General features: G+C 35.3%; 1 protein-coding gene across 1 annotated transcript in view; it reads left to right on the top strand.

Moving 5' to 3' along the window:
- The window catches only part of EYS (eyes shut homolog), an 863,631-nt gene that overhangs the window by 422,503 nt on the left and 423,109 nt on the right, over positions 1–18,019 (top strand). Inside the window, exons 27-28 of the mRNA XM_064650232.1 lie at positions 7,471–7,642; positions 8,165–8,243. Coding sequence (XP_064506302.1) covers positions 7,471–7,642; positions 8,165–8,243 — 251 coding nt within the window. The remainder of the gene's footprint in view (positions 1–7,470; positions 7,643–8,164; positions 8,244–18,019) is intronic.

Here is an 18,019-nt window from a genome sequence, read left to right on the forward strand (position 1 = left end):
AATAACAGACACCACAAGCTACAGGTGATGTTTCTGTATTTTATCCCTCTGGTTCTCATGTTCACTTTAAATGGGCAGATATAGTTCTTAAAAGTCATGCATGCATATCTTAGATCCCAAATTGATATTTAATGAAAACAAATGTTGTCAAAGTTTTAGGCAAAGCAAATTAATCTGTAATTGTTTTAATTACTTTGTTTCTTGTGGTCTAATCTTATCTTGTTAAGTTCTATTTGCTTTCCCAATCAGAGTGGAAATCAAACCTTGTCTAAAGACAGAAAAAAATACTTCAAAATAGGTGGCAACCTTTCAAATTTTCTGCAGTCCAATTAGCACCAATCTAACTTGACTTAATATAAGAAAATTGAAATAATTGCCTGAAATAAGTCTATTACTGACACAAAGTACAATAGAAATGGGAAATCTAGGTCTCTGGAATTAGTCACTATGCTATAATAAATCTTTCTAACATGAAATCAAAAAAACAAGCTCAGTGACCTTATCAGCCCTAGTTTTCTATGCAGCATACTTACAAAGCTTTTGTTAACAGCTTATTTACTCATAACAGGCTGAATGAGACAACACTTAAATGATGTTAAAATGACCTTATGCTATTCAAAAGATTAATGTCAACGTGACAAAACAAGAACTTGTTCTTTGCAGTCAGTTGCTAATTTTGAGGCAACATGTTTTTAGAATTGTAAGAGGGTTGTTTTAGAATATGATAATTGAATTATATTTTATAAAACCTAATTTATTGGAGATGAAAGACAAATTCTTCTCAAAAATGTCTTCTAAGGATACTAAAGCATTTATTTATAATTTATTTATTTATTTGTATTTCTATTTGTATTACTCATTTATTTATTTATTTGTATGTATACCAAAGTATTTCAAAACATGATAGCTGGTAGAAATTATTACATATCATATTTTTTCAAGATGTATATTCTGCATCTGCCTTTAAGAGGTTAAATAGCTGAATTTTTCACTTAATAGTCATCCCAGCTTGGTTTTCCTTTAATTATGAGATGCTATCACATTATTTTCCCATACACCAGTTTTTCTTTACATTACTTTTGATCCCATATAGCTCAGCTGATGTTTTTTGCTCTGTATTATTTTCTTGGTTTTTTTCTTGTACAAAAAGTCAGCCAAGAGTGATCTTTTACCATGCTCAATCATAGTCAAGATGGGGCATGCTTAAATACATATATCTGTCCAAATTTAGATTTTGAAGCTGTAAATAACTGTTAAGTATCATTCTAGTGTCTTTCCATAAATTCTGTTTATGATTTATAATTGCTTACAGTTTGATGTTTCTTGAAGTTATAACAGTGAAGACCACTCTTAGATGAAAGGTAATTTTTAAAAAAAGCAAATGAGTTTAAAACCCCCCACTAATCAAACCCCTATAAATTCATATAAATATGGTATTAGGACCTGAAATTAATCTACAAATTGAGAGACATTTCACAAGCATTAACATTTTAATTATCAACTTCTATGATACATAAGGATGTAAGAAAGTATTCTTGCTCCTCATTTTCTACTTATTTTAGGATTTAACAGTCTTACACTGAAATTATTTAACAAATAATTAATTTTGTGTCTGTAACTGTAACTGGTCTGTAGTATTTCTGCTCATGTTTAATTTGTGAAATATTTTTATTCCTAATATTTATGCTATATAAATTTTTTTACATTTGTAATTGGCTTCATTATTGATTATACATATACACATGATATATATACATATATATTATATACATATGATAAATCTTTTAATTGATCTTTTGATTATAATATATATATTATGAAATCTCATAGAATGGTCACAAGTAGTTTTCAATAGTCTTCTAATATTTGATACTAAAATTTACTTCAGCAAGAAAACTAGGTGCTGCTGAGCAATTCTGAAAGGGCATCTCTCCTTCTCTCTCAGTTCTGTCTTTTTTCAATAGGATATGAAATTTTCAGTTATCATAGAAGGACCTGTTTTTTTGTGTTTCTATATAATGTATAAATTAGTATACTATGTGTGGTGGGTTGATCTTGGCTGGATGCCAGGTGCCCACCCAGCTGCTCTATCACTCCCCTTCCCAGTCAGACAGGGGAGAGAGTAGGGTGGAAAACAACTCGTGGGTTGGGATAAAGCAGTTTATTAAAAGCAAGACAGAAGATTGTGTGTGCCAAAAGCAAAGCGAAGCAGAAGATAACAGGGTTTATTCTCTACTTCCCATCAGCAGTGGTGGTCGGCCACTTCCAAGAAGCAAGGCTTCAGCACACATAATGGTTCCTTAGCAGGCAGCCGCTGGAGATAATGAATGTCTGCCTTCCTGCTCCTTGCCTCAGCTTTTATATCTGAGCTTCGGGCAGTTTGGGTCAGCAGGCCTGCTTGGGTCCCCTCCCAGGATCTTGCCCTCGACTGAGGAAGGAATGTTACAGTGCAGATGCTGTGCTCAGCAGTAGCCAAAACACCGGTGTGTTATCAACACATTTCTAGCTGCCAATGCAAAGCACAGCACTGTGAGAGCTACTATGGAGAAATGAGCTCAGCTAGACTCAGTACACTATGATAATTTACTTTTTCATTTTTGGGTATGCTCTCAGCAATCAACCATTTTTTTATCACACATTTGTTTTTCTTTTCCAGGTAGTACATATTTGACTTCATTGTAGTACAAAATTCTGTGTTTCTTCCTTTTCATCTCTTTTCATACTAGTCACTTCTTATAAATTGATGTCTTGAATTTTTAATCTCCTCAAATCTCTTTATTGTCTCCTACAAACAAAAAAAAAAAAAAAAGAGGAAAAAATAAAGAGAAAAAAAATTGGTCTATAAATTATCATATTCCTCAGTCTTTAGCCCTCATGATGAAATAATTTTATATTTGGTATATAGAGTTTTTATATATTTCATAACATATATTTATAAGTTCTATTATATCTTCCTATGAGTCTAATAGGAAGTAAACAAATCAGAATAAGCACTATATTTTCAAAAATCAAATTCAGGGATGGAGATTTCATAACTTGCCCGGGTAGCCTGTTCCAATGACTGACCATCCTTTCAGTGAAGAAATTTTTTTCTAATATCTAATCTAAACCTCTTCTGCTACAACTTGAGGCTATCTCCTCTCATCCTGTCACTTGTTGTCTGGGAAAAGAGGCCAATCCCCACCTTACTATGACCTTCTTCCAGGTAGCTGTAGAGAGCAATAAAGTCCCACCTGAGCCTCCTTTTCCCCAAGCTAAACAGCCCAGCTCCCTCAACCCCTCCTCATCAGATCTGTGCTCCAGACCCTTCACCAGCTTCCTTTCTCTTCTCTGGAGTGAAGGGCCCAAAACTGAACACTGATTGAAAGTGTGGTTAAAAGTCTTGATGGAAAATGTGAAAATCTCTACATTAGGATGCGAAGTGGGTTGGACATAAAATGGGAATTGGAAAAGGCTGTTGAGTTTTCTTTATTAAGATATGAGACAGACTGATCCTTCTCATGAATGGATGATCTGAAGAAGCAGGAGAATAGCTGTCTTCTTTTCATCTTAGTGTTACTGTTATTACTCCATACTAGTTCTTCTTACATTTATGACATTTCCTTGCCTCCTACAACACTCCGACACATAGGGGAGCCCCCAGGTTTCCATTAACACATTAACCCCCCAAATGTGGTATGTGTGAGATACTTTTCCCTTTTCTTTGATGCGTTGAGGCATTATTTCTAGCAAGGTAAGTACAGTCTGTAAAGCAAAACTCCAAGAGGTGTCTTCAGCCCAGTAACACATCTCACACTTTACAGGTGACATTTTAAGCAAAGTGCAAGTTCTGTGGTATTATAGTCTGCTTTACAAAATGTTTAGTTTTATTTAGCAAGATAATTTTAATTAAAAGTTTTCATACTTTGGAAAAGGATTAAAAAAGACAGTTTTCAAATTAAATGACAGTTATATTGGAAGAGAATGACAGACTGCCTAGTTTACAGTCACAACCAGTTGCCAGCCTTTTTGTGTCTACAATACATCATATTACAAATTTAGTACATTTTGCTCTTGGAAGTAATTTAAATGAAAATGTTTATTCATATCAGAATGGATTAATCTAGTGATCCTTAGGCATTAGTGTTAGGGATGTATTTGGCCTGATTTTTTCAGTGGATATTAGAATATGGGTGTTGAATTTAAAGAAGAAATTTTAGCATTCTAATGTAGATTATTTTCTATAAAAATTATCAAAAATATTTTGAGTTTGTGCATTTTGGCAGGAACATTTGAAACCCTAATATTGAGGAAGTTATTTTATTTGTTAGAACTGATACTTAAAAATTACTTTTTAAAATCTTTTCTTTTTTAATTTAATTATTTTTCTGTGTTATATGTATTCATTTTCATCTTTAAACCTATTGTACCATCATTACTGCAATAATTATAGTCTGTATTCACCACAAATCTCACAAATTATTTTTAGGGTAGGAATGACAAAATGGACTTTTACTCTCTACATGCCTGAAACTTTTACTAAAGGTCCATTTTTCCTCTTAATATTACCTTCATAGGAAAGGTAGAATATGGAGATATCATTAAAAGGCATTCCAGTTCTTTCCAACAGATTCAGTCTTACTTCAGAGAATCTAATTACACGTCCTTGCTTTTTTATAATGCTGTAGAATACAATGATATAGAACTGCCCTCAACATTCAGATACAAGAAAAGTAATCATTTTCATAGTTGAAAGTAAAGTGAATTTGAAGTGTATTATTCTGTAGTATTACCATCCTGGCAATGTTTTCGAAGCGCTTCTTGATAAGAGAAGATTGAGAACTTTTTGCCTTAATGCTGACTTACAAGGAGAATTGCCTCTTTGATAGTTAGATCTGCTATGGCACAACAGATGAACTTGGCTTCTCTCTTCTTGAATTTAGATATTGTTCACAAAAAATATGTTCACAAAATATCTTTTTCTGAAATTTTTAAGTTCTTGTTTTTAGTGATATCAAATAAGACATCAGTGATCCTGAGAGTGTGATACTAAACAAGAAAGAGGATCCAAGGAGCACGAAAGAGCAGAACTCTTTACTGAATCCTTGCATGCCACAGGGCATAAACAGGTTTCAGAACTGCCTTCTAATTTGTACCAATACAGAGCTTAGCATGGTGCACGTGCCACTGCACCAAGATTTGGTCAAACACAGAATTGCACAGCAGCCCCTCTAAGTTCATTTTTCTAGAGTACCCGCCAAGTCCAATCTCCTGTGTACACTTTCTGCTAGAGCATGACAACAGTGCTCTAGGGCTGCTGAGACTGACACCACAGACTTCAAACAGGAATTGGGATGTTTTATTTTCTCTGGCTCAGTTAGGAAGCTGAAAGTATATTGTGAAAAAAGCAATTTCCTTAAGTGTACAAAGTATTTTTATATTCCTAACATTCATATTAACGTGAATATTACACTACTGATCTCCACTAAATAAAAATATTTCCCATTATCTTAAAGTACCTCTTTTTGTAGCACGTTAATAGACTTATTGCAAATGCCAGAATTTGATATTTGGTTGTATAATTATACATGGACTAGACAAAGGTTCCAGTATTTCTCTGGAATGGTGTTCACTCCTTCCTGTAAAAAGCTGATTTTGCCTTAAGCATTCCTTTTTTTTCTCATCCACACCTCCGCTGGCCCACACACCTGAAAAATCAGTAGAAGTTTCTTGCATTATCATTAGTATACTGATTTGACCTGGCTAGAACTAAATTTCTCCATGATATCTAGTAAGGAGCTGTGTCTTGGATTTGTGCTGAAAACAGTGCTGATAAAACATAAGTGTTTTAGTTATTGCTGAAGAGCGCTTACACAGAGTCAAGAGCTTTACTGCTCCTCACTCCACCCCACCAGCGAGGCGGCTGGGGATGCACAAGAAGTTGGGATGAGACATAGCTAGGACAGCTGATCCAAACTGATATAAGAGGAAACAGAGAATCACAGAATGGGTGAAGTTGGAAGGGACCACAGTGGGTCATCTGGTCCAACCTCCCTGCTCAAGCAGGGTTATCCTAGAGCACGTTGCATAGGACTGTGCCCAGGTGGTTCTCGAATATCTCCAGTGAGGGAGACTCCACAACCTCTCTGGGCAATCTGTCCCAGTGCACACTCACTCTCACAGAAAAGAAGTTCTTCCTCATATTCAGGTGGAGCTTCCTGTGCATCAGTTTCTGCCCATTGCCTCTTGTCCTATTGCTTGGCACTGAGAAGAGCCTGGATCCACCCTCTTGACACCCTCCCTTCAGATACTTACATACGCTAATGAGGTCCCCTCTCAACCATCTCTTTTCAAGGCTGAAAATGTCCAGCTGCCTCAGCCTGTCCTCATAAGAGAAATGTTCCAGCCCCTTATTCATCTTCATAGCCCTCTCCTGGACCCGCTCCAGAAGCTCCATGTCTCTCTTGTACTGAGAAGCCCAGAGCTGAATACAGTACTCCATATGGCTTTACTAGGGCTGAGTAGAGAGACTGGATCTGCCCACACCATATGGCTTCATGCTCAGGATGTAAAGCTGGGGAAGAAGGAGGAAATGGGGGTACGTTCACACCGATACCATTCATTTTCCAGGTAACTACCAAACAGGAAAGCCCTGCTTTCCTGGAGATGGCTGAACACCCACCTGCCCATAGGAAGCAGTCAATAAATTCCTTGTTTTGCTTTGCTTATATGCATGGCTTTTGCTTTGCATATTAAACTGTCATCTCAGCCCATGAATTTTCTTACTTTTCCCTTTTGTTTCTCTTCTCCATCCTGCCATGGGGGTGCATAACTGGCTGTGTGGTGCTTAGCTGTGTACCAAGCAGTGGGCTGTAACTGCTTACAGAGAGACCTATGCACATTGTTTGCCAATTAGTATTTTGAGAAGTTTCGATGGAAATTGTGGCACTTACTTATAAGCATAAAAGTGCACCATCATATCTCTCACAGTGAATGTCTTCAAAAATATTTCAAAGAATTTTATGTCTTTCACCATTTATCAAAAGCCCCTGCATTTCAATTTCATTTTGAGAAAATAAATATTACAGTTAGATCACAACCAAGACGCATCTCATTTTAGTTCTATATTCCTTTTGGAGGAAATCTGTGTTATTCAACTTTATAATCACAATGTAATAAAGTTAATCTTGAAATTTCAGTTTCTGCATTTCTTGCCAGCTGGTCCTAAAAACCTTCTCACCCTACCATAATTACAGATGTCATTATTTTATATTTATAATTTATCATTATATATTTCAATATAACCCTAATTTTTGGTATTTAAACCTATAGGTAATTACAATTGGATAGTCTTTACTGGTAAATATATTGAACTATATGAACAATCTATGTAAATAAAAGCAATTTTTCTGGAATTATTAATAAATAAACTTGGTTAGTTTGAGTTTAGAATTTAAAGCTTAGTTGCATTTTCTGGTTTTTTTTAAACAGGTGATAGATGTGAAGTAAATATAGATGAATGTATGTCTTCTCCTTGCCTCAACAATGGAAGTTGCATTGATGGCATCAGTTCCTATAGGTGTCACTGTAAGAGAGGTTTCACTGGACAAAACTGTGAGATAAATGTTAATGAATGCTTGCCAGATCCTTGTCTTCATGGAAGGTGCCTATTTTTATTTAACTATTATTATCTCCAAGTAATGCACCTAACTAGCAATATTTAAGATTTAATGATATGGGAAGGTTGATAAATATACTTTTAATTATGTTCTTTCATAAAGTAAGAGTACAAGCACACTTAAAGATGACAGATGTTGCCTGCTTAAGCTAGTGTAATATACTGTTACATTATCTCGGTTTCTCTTTCATTTTTGTTCATTAGCATAAACCAGTATTCAGTATATGTGGATTAATTAGTTTAATATACTTAAAAGTGAATCTTTAGCTGTTACAAGCCAACAGGTTGAAATGGGAAGATGTCTTTTAATATAACAATCAGTATCCTTACAAAATGCCTCAGCATCCATAATACGGACATTTTAAATCCATTACTAAAACTAATTAAATTACCATGGATTTCAGTGAGTTATGTCAGACCACTATTTTGAAATTTATGAAATGTTACTACTAGTGTTGAATATGGAATTACGTAGCTTCATCTGAATAACTCTGTTTTGTATTTCAGATGTATAGATCTCATTGATGGGTATCAATGCTCTTGCGAAGCAGGATGGACCAGCTCAAGATGTGAGATAAATATTAATGTATGTCTTAATTTTTTTTTTAAATTATAGGAGAAAGGGTAATATGTCACCTGAAACTCATTTTTATTTAGTTGACCTCTGAAGTCAGTTTATTGAAAATGCATGACAGAAATTCAGTTTTTTAAAATCCATTCTGAAAAGCTCATTATTTGTTGTTTATATGACACTGCATTAGAAAAGATCATTGATAAAATGTCTAAAGAAGTCTAAATGTGCAGTGTGAATGATAAATCTGAAAGGCCACAGCAAGTTAAGCCAACATTACCTGAAAATCGTTTTTCCATGAGTTTGGGATAGATAGGGTAATTACCTAGTTTGCACTGTGAGTCCCACTTGATGTAGCTTAGGTGTATATTTGAATAATGAACATCAAAGTGCAACGTTCTACATTGAAAGTTGCCATGACTTGCCTTAAAATTTCAAAATCCAGGCAATTATAGAATTCTATGATACAAAACCATGGTGTACTAAATATATTGCCCACTTTCTTCTCTGAAGTTCATTAATAATTTTGTGTTAACATGTGGACAAAAGGGCATCCATATATCCAAGTGCTGCGTAGATTCCCATGGTCAGCAAACTTGTAGAAGGTGATTACATCTGGCAGAGAACTGAAGAGTCCTTACAATATTGACCACACTTTGCAGAAAGTATTGAACTGATTTAGACTTTCTCAGATTTTTTGCCAGACAGAGTTTGATCAATCTTGGGATATGATCCTCTTAAACGTATTTGGTCTCATGAGAAAGTCTGGCATGAGATCTGCCTCCCATGTGGGCTATCTGGCTTCTAATATTGTGCTTCTGAATCGTCAAAAAACATTCCAAAATGTTATGCAAACTTCTTTTTAGTTTGTGTATGAATGCAGGTACCTTTCATAATTTTTTATTTACAGCTTAAAGTACTAGATAACTAAAAAGATCTCATATTATGTAAAGAAAGTATGGTCTATAATTCTTCCGTTGAAAATGCATGAAAGTCTCACACAGGGAATAAATCTAGCGGAAATATTAGTTTCCAACTCCCTTTACAGAAAGAAAAAGTCAGAAAATAAGTAATTCAGCTCTACAGAGTGTGCATCATGATATGATATTGTAAATCTGTATGATTATCAGCTGTTGCCAATGCTAATACAAAATACTCTTGGGTAATATTTTCTCTAGCAACATCCATGATTTACACTTTTCTCCATTTTAAGAAAATGAGAGATTAAATGACCTGTAGACAACTTCATAAAATTATATTCAAAAAATAACCATATTTCAAACTTAGGTGTTTGAAAATGCATAGATTAGAAATTCATAGGAATTATGAAACAATATACATATACCTTTGACAGATAAGTCTGTCAGAGTGATGGCTTCATCTTTTGATAGTCATTCTATTTGCATGCAGTGTGATTTCCAGATTAGACTATGCTGCAAATGTCATATTTTAAAGACTCTAACACTGTATTCATCCTACTCAGATATATATCACACCTATGCAACTCTTACAGTGATCAGCTAGGCTTTCTGACTATGCAAGGGTGTGCATATCTTGAAAATCATGGCAGGCTTATGCTCTGTAATTGTTTTATTCTAGATTAAATTCAGCCACTTCCTTTATTTTGAAATACAGTCATAACTTAATCCATATCAATACATATATATATTCTTCACTTGAAGGTACATTTCTTCGTAACAATGGCTATGCAAATTCATTGTGTGTAGGTGCCAAGGTTTTGTTTAGAAGGGGTGCTGCAGGAGTGGCCTCTGTGATAATGATCCAGGGGTGGCCCTGTGCTAGAAACAACCCATCTGAGTCAGCTCCAACTAACCTACTGCAGGGTACAGCTGAGCCACTCACTCAAGATGGTGACACATTTGTAGAAACATGTTTAAGAAAGAGTAGAAGACTGCTCAGCAGAGAGAGGAGACCTTAGCAGTATCAAAGGTCATTGAAGAAGGAGAGGTAAGAGGTGCTCTGGACACTGAAACAGAGATTGTAGGAGCTGTAGCCCCTGGAGAGAATGATGGTAGAGCACGTATTTGCCAGTAGTCCATGGAGAGGACCATGCCAGAGCAGACATCTGCACTGAATCCCATGGGAGACCCCACGCTGCAACATGTGGACATGCCCTGAAAGAACTGCAGCCCACTGAGTGCCCGCACAGCAGCAGGGTCTAGGCAGAAACCATGACCCACGGAGAGGAGCCTATGCAGGAGCAATCTTACTGTACATCACAGGAAGAGGACCCACACTGAAGCAGGGGAATACTATGAGAAGGAAGGAGCAGCTGAGAAGAGCCGGTGCAAACAACAACCCCTTTTCCCGCTCTGTCTGCACTTCTCAGGGTAAAATGAGGAGGCAGAAAACTTTGAGATAGAGACGTGAAGTTGAGCCTGGGAAGAAGTGAGGTGTAGTTTTAGGTTTTGTTTCTGCTTCTCACTGTCTCAAAATCTATTTCTAGTTACAACAACTTAAATTATTATTTAACCCAAGTCAAGTCTGTTTTGCCTGTGACAGTAAATGGTAAGTGATCTCTCTGTCCTTATCAGTCTAGGAGCTTTGACACCTTATTTTCTTTCCTTGTCACATAGGAGGAGGGAGAAAATGGCTGGGTGGTCATGGCAGTCAGGCAAGGTCAGCAACTAAGGTGATTCAAAGAACCAATTTAAAATGATATATATTTGTGTGTGTATATGTATTTCCCTAGACATACTTGGATTTATTTTTTTCTACTTTTTTCTCCTGAATTTTTTCAGCCTTTATCTATGCTGCAATATAGTTTGCAAGAAAATACACTTCAAAACTTTCTCAGGTTGTCTAATACTTTTAGGAAAAAAATAAGCACTTTATAGTTATAGCCTATAACTTTTTCATATCTAATATGGAGTATGGATATTGAAACTTTCCTATCTTCTACATTTTTCATTGCTTTTTCATTTATAGAATTCACTCAAGAAAGAGTAACAGAAAAAATATATGCTCTATATGAATCAATTTCAATACACATGATTTCCTTTGACATTAGCATATTTTTGAAAGAGTACAATGAATGTACATAACTGAAAATTGATCTTTTCTCTCAGATAGATTGCCAATATGTGCAGTAATAGCAATTATGGTTAGAAATAGAAACTTTTTTGTTTTTTTTTTCTTTGCTATGACTGATAAGCATCATTGGTAATTGTTCTTCTTGCATGCTCAGTTAAGGCCGTCTCATCCTGTCAAAAAGGGAGCAAAAAGCATTTTGAGTCTTTACACAGGAAGATATTCAACTTGTTGGTGCTTCTGCTTGTATCTAATAGAAAGCTGTAATCAGACCATCCTAAAGTTGTTTTATTTTATCTGGTTTTACTGATCTTTTTTCTCTATTTTCATAAAAGATAGGATTAAGGGGAAAATCAGGAAAATCAACCAATTTTCAACACAAAGGCACCACAGCTTATACAAAGGCTGAGAACAATATGCTGCTACTCTAAGCAAATAAGCAATTATTCATCAGAACTGGCCAAATTGCACAGAAGACATGAAACGTGACAGCAATATAATTATCTGTGATTTGATTCGGAAGAACAGTAAGATTCATCTTGCCTAACTTGAGATGTCTTTGTGAAAGCTAGCTGCCTGTGCACTTATTATAGTCAATGAAAACGTGGTGAATATTCAGAGCAATCTGCAGAGCTGTTCAGCTGATTTTGAATTGGACATCTGCATTTCCTTAGTGAGTCTAAACTTCACTCACTGGGTCTTCATGGACTATTTTTAAGTAAGCCAGAAAGTGGAATCCCCTCCCCAGAATTCTCTCTGTATAGATGTAGCATATATTTGCATAGCAAACTTCTGTGTATGTATTAAGAGCATCAGATGAGCTGGATGCTTGTTTGTGCCTCTGGGATTTCTCTACACTCGAGTATTTTTACCTGTTGCTAACTAGTTCAAGGAGTGTTGAGCAAGGTAAGTAGTTTCTTGAAAGAAGCCAAACTAATATAAACATCCAAAAATTAATGTGGCTTATGCTCAAGATGCAGATAGGTAAATCTAACAGCAGGAGGAGAGGGAGATACCCACTTTATTCTGCAAAGTACAGCATCTGTGATTACAGACCCTTGGGAAAATTTCAGTGTCTGTAACACTTCAGGGACCTCCAGGCCTTGAGATTCAAGTTTATGTTAAGGAAGAGTGACTGAATTGAAGACTTTTAAATAGAAAGCAATTAAAAAGATAAATTAGAGAAGAAGAGAAATTAATAAGACCTACAAGAATGTTACAGAGGAATTTCACTTCCAAAGTGCTAAGCTCTCTGAGAACATTCCAGTGATAGTCATATTTCTGATCCCTTACGTTAGAAAATCCTATCAACCAATATCATAGTATGCTTTTGCATCAAGGGTGTTCTAGCAACAGAGACTATCCTAAAACTAGGACAATTAAATTATTATATTCAATTTCAGGAAAAGGAACTATGTAAAAGCGAGGACCACAAGAAACTAACGAGCATATTAAAGGCTATTAAATAATGTTAAAAGCCCAGGTAAAACATGTGCTACAACTGAAGAACACAAAGTGGTCCAAAGCCCCTGATTGGATTAAGAAGGAAACTTAAGTATGTCACAAGGAAAAACTGTAATTTTAACAAATGGAAAGCTTGTCCATGTGGAAATAACAGAGAAGTCCTTTAAACATGTTAATTCAAATGTTAGCAGGAAATTCAAAAAGCTAAAACAAAAACTGGAAAATGCCTTGTAAAGACCACTCTAACTTGCAAAAAACTCTTCACACCTATCAAAACCCGGAAGTCAGGTAGGGAATTGCTGGCATTGCTTGATGGTTAAAGTGCAAAATGGGCACTCAGATGGGGTAAGGCCATAGCAAGAGATGCTCAGTGAGTCCTTTGCATTCAAGGAATGCCAGAAAGACCTCACAAAAGGGAAGAGTGAAGAGGTGTCAGATAAGCTTCAGTGTAAAGAAATATTCTAGAAGGAAAAAGCCTCATATAGCTGAATTGAATTGTCAATTGCAACTCAGGAAAGAACACTTTGAACAACCACTGACAGTTCTCTGAAGTTGTTGTCTCAACATCACAGTGCAGAATAGGAAAAAAAAACAACTCTAGGCATGATTATGAAGAGTACAGGGAACAAGACAGGGGGAATGATTTCTCTTCTATGTAAAACCCAGGTGGGCTCGCATATTGGGTACTGTGCACAGTTCTGGATCTTGCATCACAGGGAGCACGTAGTAGAGTTAGAGAAGCTACAGAGAGTAAAGAATATTATATTAATTGAATAGCCTTGTAAGGAGATATTTTAAATCGATGAAACTATTCCCTCTGAAGAGGAGAAAACTGAAGGGAGTGTAATTAAGGTTTAGAAAACTGTTGCAGTGGTAGATAAACTTAAGTGGAAAACTTCTTCCCCAAATTCTGTAATAAAATAATTGGAGGGACATGATAAAAATAAGCAGAGAAACGTTTGGAAGAAATCAAACTATTTTCTTTCACAGGAAGGAGAGAATCCCTAGAACTTGCTGTCCCAAAAGGCTGGGGAGGCAGCTGATCTCTAAGCAGGTTCAGAAAAATTAGGCCAGTCACGGACAACAGGTCCATAAATGAATGATAAATGAACCTGTCAGGGGAGTACAGTTTATCATGTCTGATTAGACAGTTCTGCTTGCTGGGAAGATGTGTGGTACAGAGATGGCAGAAAATGGCAAAGTTCATATGATTTTGTTTAAGTGGCTTACTCTCCACTACCACTATAGGCAGAATACTGGACCAGATGGAACACTGGTCTGATGTAGTATGTTCCTGCTCTGTATCATTGTCTAAATATTAGGTTTATTTTAATTATTTTTCTTCTGTCCTTGTGTTAATAATATAAAATTTCAATGCAAAATATTTGTATCATTTTGAACTTCTTTTGAATTGAAATACGTTGGATAAAACCAATATTCTGAAATATGGACACAAGTTTTCCCAGTTCATTGCTCAAGATGTTGTATATATATTTAATCTACCAAAACAAAAAGCTTTGGGAAGTTAAAAATTAAACAATGTGGATACATGGTTATATTAACCAAAAAAAAATATAGAAAAAATAGTCTAATAATTTTACTCATTAGAAAAATACAATTTATTTATAGTTTTGTTAAACATAAAATGGAAATAATCTGGAGCATTCATCTCAAGCTCTTAATGTAAATCTCATACTTTTATATGGCATCAATACTATTGAGATTTAACCCAAAGTAAGAATGCACTTCAAATGTGAATGGAAAAGTCCATAAGCTAGCAAATCACAGAGTTTAAAGTGCTACTGTAAACTTAGCAAGGGAAACTTGGGCCACTTGGTGTCTTAATAGCAGTTGTAATTATATCAGATGGTTGCACTCATGATAAATGAATGGAAATGAATGGAAACAGGACTCCTTAAGGCATCTTTCTTTTGTGCTGCAATATATATATTTGAATTCTTTTCTTATCTCTTTCTTTTCAACTCCATCAAATTCAAAGTTTTAAATCTCTGTTTGGTTCTACTTTCTACAAGCCAGTGACTTTCCCCTAGGATCCAGTTTTCTCACAAATATCAGGATGCTCCCTTTCACTTCCTTAAGTGATGTTTAAGGCCATTACCTTTTTCTGCCTCAAGTCTTCCCCTACAGTTAATCACTTCATAGTTTGGTACAAAGAAATCAAACAGCAAATGGCACTTTGGACTTTATGTAATCAGTATTCACAGGAAATTAGACTGTATAATGCACCACATACAAATATTTTAAAAGATAAATGTGTATATAGCTTAAGTGTATTCCTGATAGATTCCTTGCCCCCCCCCCCACTTCCTCACAGTGCATTTGCACGAGTTATTTATGTTGAGAATTAGTCCACTTTATAATTACCTTTTTGACACAAAACAAAACTTCACTTAAATAAAAATATCTCTATCATTACAATTTTTTTGCCTTAAATTTCTTCTATAGAAATAAATTTCAAAGTATTGTTAGAAATCATTTTCGATTTCTAATCAGCAAGGTCCAAGAAGGACTAATGAAAAATAGTCTTTTCTGTAGAAAAAGATAAAAAAACCCACTAACTTCTAAACTACTCTTCTAGATTTTGTTTTAAGAAACAGTGTTGAACTTACATATTATTTGGAAAAATAATGGATTTTCACTTTTGTTATTAATTTGCTAAAATGTGTTCCCTTATAATTGTTTCAAGCAATGGATTGTGACTTTGGAGATGATATAGTGAGACATGTAGAAAGTTGGGCTTTCTTAGGCAGAATAACCTCACTTCCAAAGACAGATGTCAGTATGGACCCACACATTTGGAGAAGGGAACAGTATGCCTTGAGCAAAGTGCTATGCTTTTCTAGGTCACTTGCTAGAGTCCAGATTTCAGAACAATTCCCTGCTAGCAGAACCAGTGAACTGTGCCATGCCAGGTGGACTCCAATGGACAGTCATTTTCTTCCTAGTACTAACAAGATTTACTCAAGATGACATTGAGAGAACAGGACATACAGAGAAGAAATAATAAATTATTGTGCTTTAATAAATGTAGTGGATCTTGTATAGCATTGTTTGAATTAAGAATTCTTAAGGAAATCTACCCTCAAAAGAGTTGCATACCTAGAAATCTCAATATTCTTTCATTTTTTTACCTTTACCAAAGAAATTTTTAAATGCTTTGCTATGATAAGAAAATCAATAAGGGCTTATATGTACTGTAAAAAATAATTTACTAAAAATAAAGCCATAAAATCACCATTCTGTTCTCCTGTCAGAAGTCTATATATTCCATTCATTTACAGCTCCATGGAAATTAATACTTGTATTTATTTGCCTATAGCATATCTTTTAGAGATGCATTAAGTCTTTATTTTAAAACATAAGGGGTTGGAAAACTTTTGACAGTTTTACAGTGACTGACTCTCTGTAGTAAAGTTGGAACTTATCTCTCACTGGATATATCTGGATTTGGGGAATCAAGTACTGACTTTCTCCGGGAGTTAAATACTCAATACGTAATATTCTTGTGAAAAGATCTGTGCACTGCCATTATCTTTCCCTCTCTCTCAATTTTTTTTGGTGATAACCTAAACCTAGGAACACTCATAGAGACATCAAGAGTTATGGAACTTCTTATAGCAAAGAACTCACACTGATTATTTCTTTTAATAGCTAGAAACAGATCCGTACTCCATGAATTTGTCTAATAATTTTAACCTGTATATGTTATTTATGTTTTCAGTGGTATCATGTGAAAATTATATACATGATGTAATGCTTTTGAAAAAAAATTCTGTCACAAAAATTCTGTTAAGTGTTATTTTTCTTAGATTTTACTTGCTGTAAAGTATTCTAGCTAGTACCTAAATCATGTTATAGGCTACATTTTTTGACATCCTTTGCAATAAACAGATTCTAGAACTTGGCACAATGTTTCAGTTTCCCCTAACCATAAAAAGAGAAATAATTACCTGTCTAAGTGTAAGTCATAGTTCGCCTCTCTGAAGACTTAAGGGTAGCATTAGCAATTTTTTCCATAGCATTGCAATGGGAGTTCATGTTGATAGCTTGTCCATTATAATTTTTAAATCTTTTCCAAGGTCATTGCCTGTTAACAATACATAAACTCAAAGGATTCCTTGTTAGCTTAAATCAAGAAAAGTGTATGCTTCACAGAAAGAAAACCAAACTCAGAATAAAACATGCCTACTGAAAGGGACCCATGCTGCTTTACTGTTAGGAGATGAGATATGAGAAAACTCAAAAGATATTTGTCTGGGAACAAAGTATGTCAGACTGGTGAAGAGTTGATAAAAACTCTATACAAATGATTACAATTGTGTCATTTCTATTTTGTTAAATCATTTAATTTCTTTACAAGGGAAATTATTGAAGCTGTCTGCATTATAAAATATGAACTGTGAAGGGGAACATTGGTATGCTGTATAGTGTACTGGGCACCATCTACAGTTGTAATGATGGGTAAGCAATAAGCAGAGAACCCCAATTAAATTTAATAAGGGGCACCTTTTTTTTTCTTTTTGTGACAGTGGAACAAGCAAACCCCTCTAGAAGAGGAAGAACCTGACAAGATTAAGCCTTAGAAGCAGTTCTTCTGTCCTTCTCTTTCCTTGTATATGGGTGGTGGTAGCCTTGGTTTGACTGAAGCTGCTTTTGGATGGAACAAACTAGAAAACAGGAAGGGAAAAGATGGAGGGCAATGATGGCTGCAGGAAAACCTAGGAAATACATCTCTGTTTGAACAGGTTACTTGCTCTGATAGGCCAGAAGAGAAAGTTTTATACCCTATGAATACCCAGGTGTGGTGAGTTCACTTTATTTAGCTGCCAGATGCCCACCCAATCAGCAATTGTGATACTCCTATATATCAACAAATTTGCATTTTGGAAGAACTAAAATGACCCATCTTTGTGAGTACTATTTTTGTAATTTTCATTTTCCTTAGTTATTTGAAGGCAGTTTTCCTTTGAATAACTGATCAGATCATTTCTAGGTGAGAAAAGATTAAAAGATTTCTCATTAGGTTGGGAACTGAGCACCAGAGGTAACGAATAAAATATTTTGCTCCTACTGTACTGGAGAAGAGAGACAATATTTCTAGGACTGTGAGTTCCTGCAATTGTTGTTCTTATTTGGCAACTGTCTGGTTAGAGGTCATAGTTAAGATTCAATCTCCCATTTTATAAAGAAAGACAAAATAGAAATAGCATTGGTGTTTAGGTGAGCTTATCTTCAGAGAGTCAGGGTAGCTGGGA

Source organism: Pseudopipra pipra, chromosome 3 (genome assembly GCF_036250125.1).
Source record: "Pseudopipra pipra isolate bDixPip1 chromosome 3, bDixPip1.hap1, whole genome shotgun sequence".
Lineage (NCBI taxonomy): Eukaryota > Metazoa > Chordata > Aves > Passeriformes > Pipridae > Pseudopipra > Pseudopipra pipra.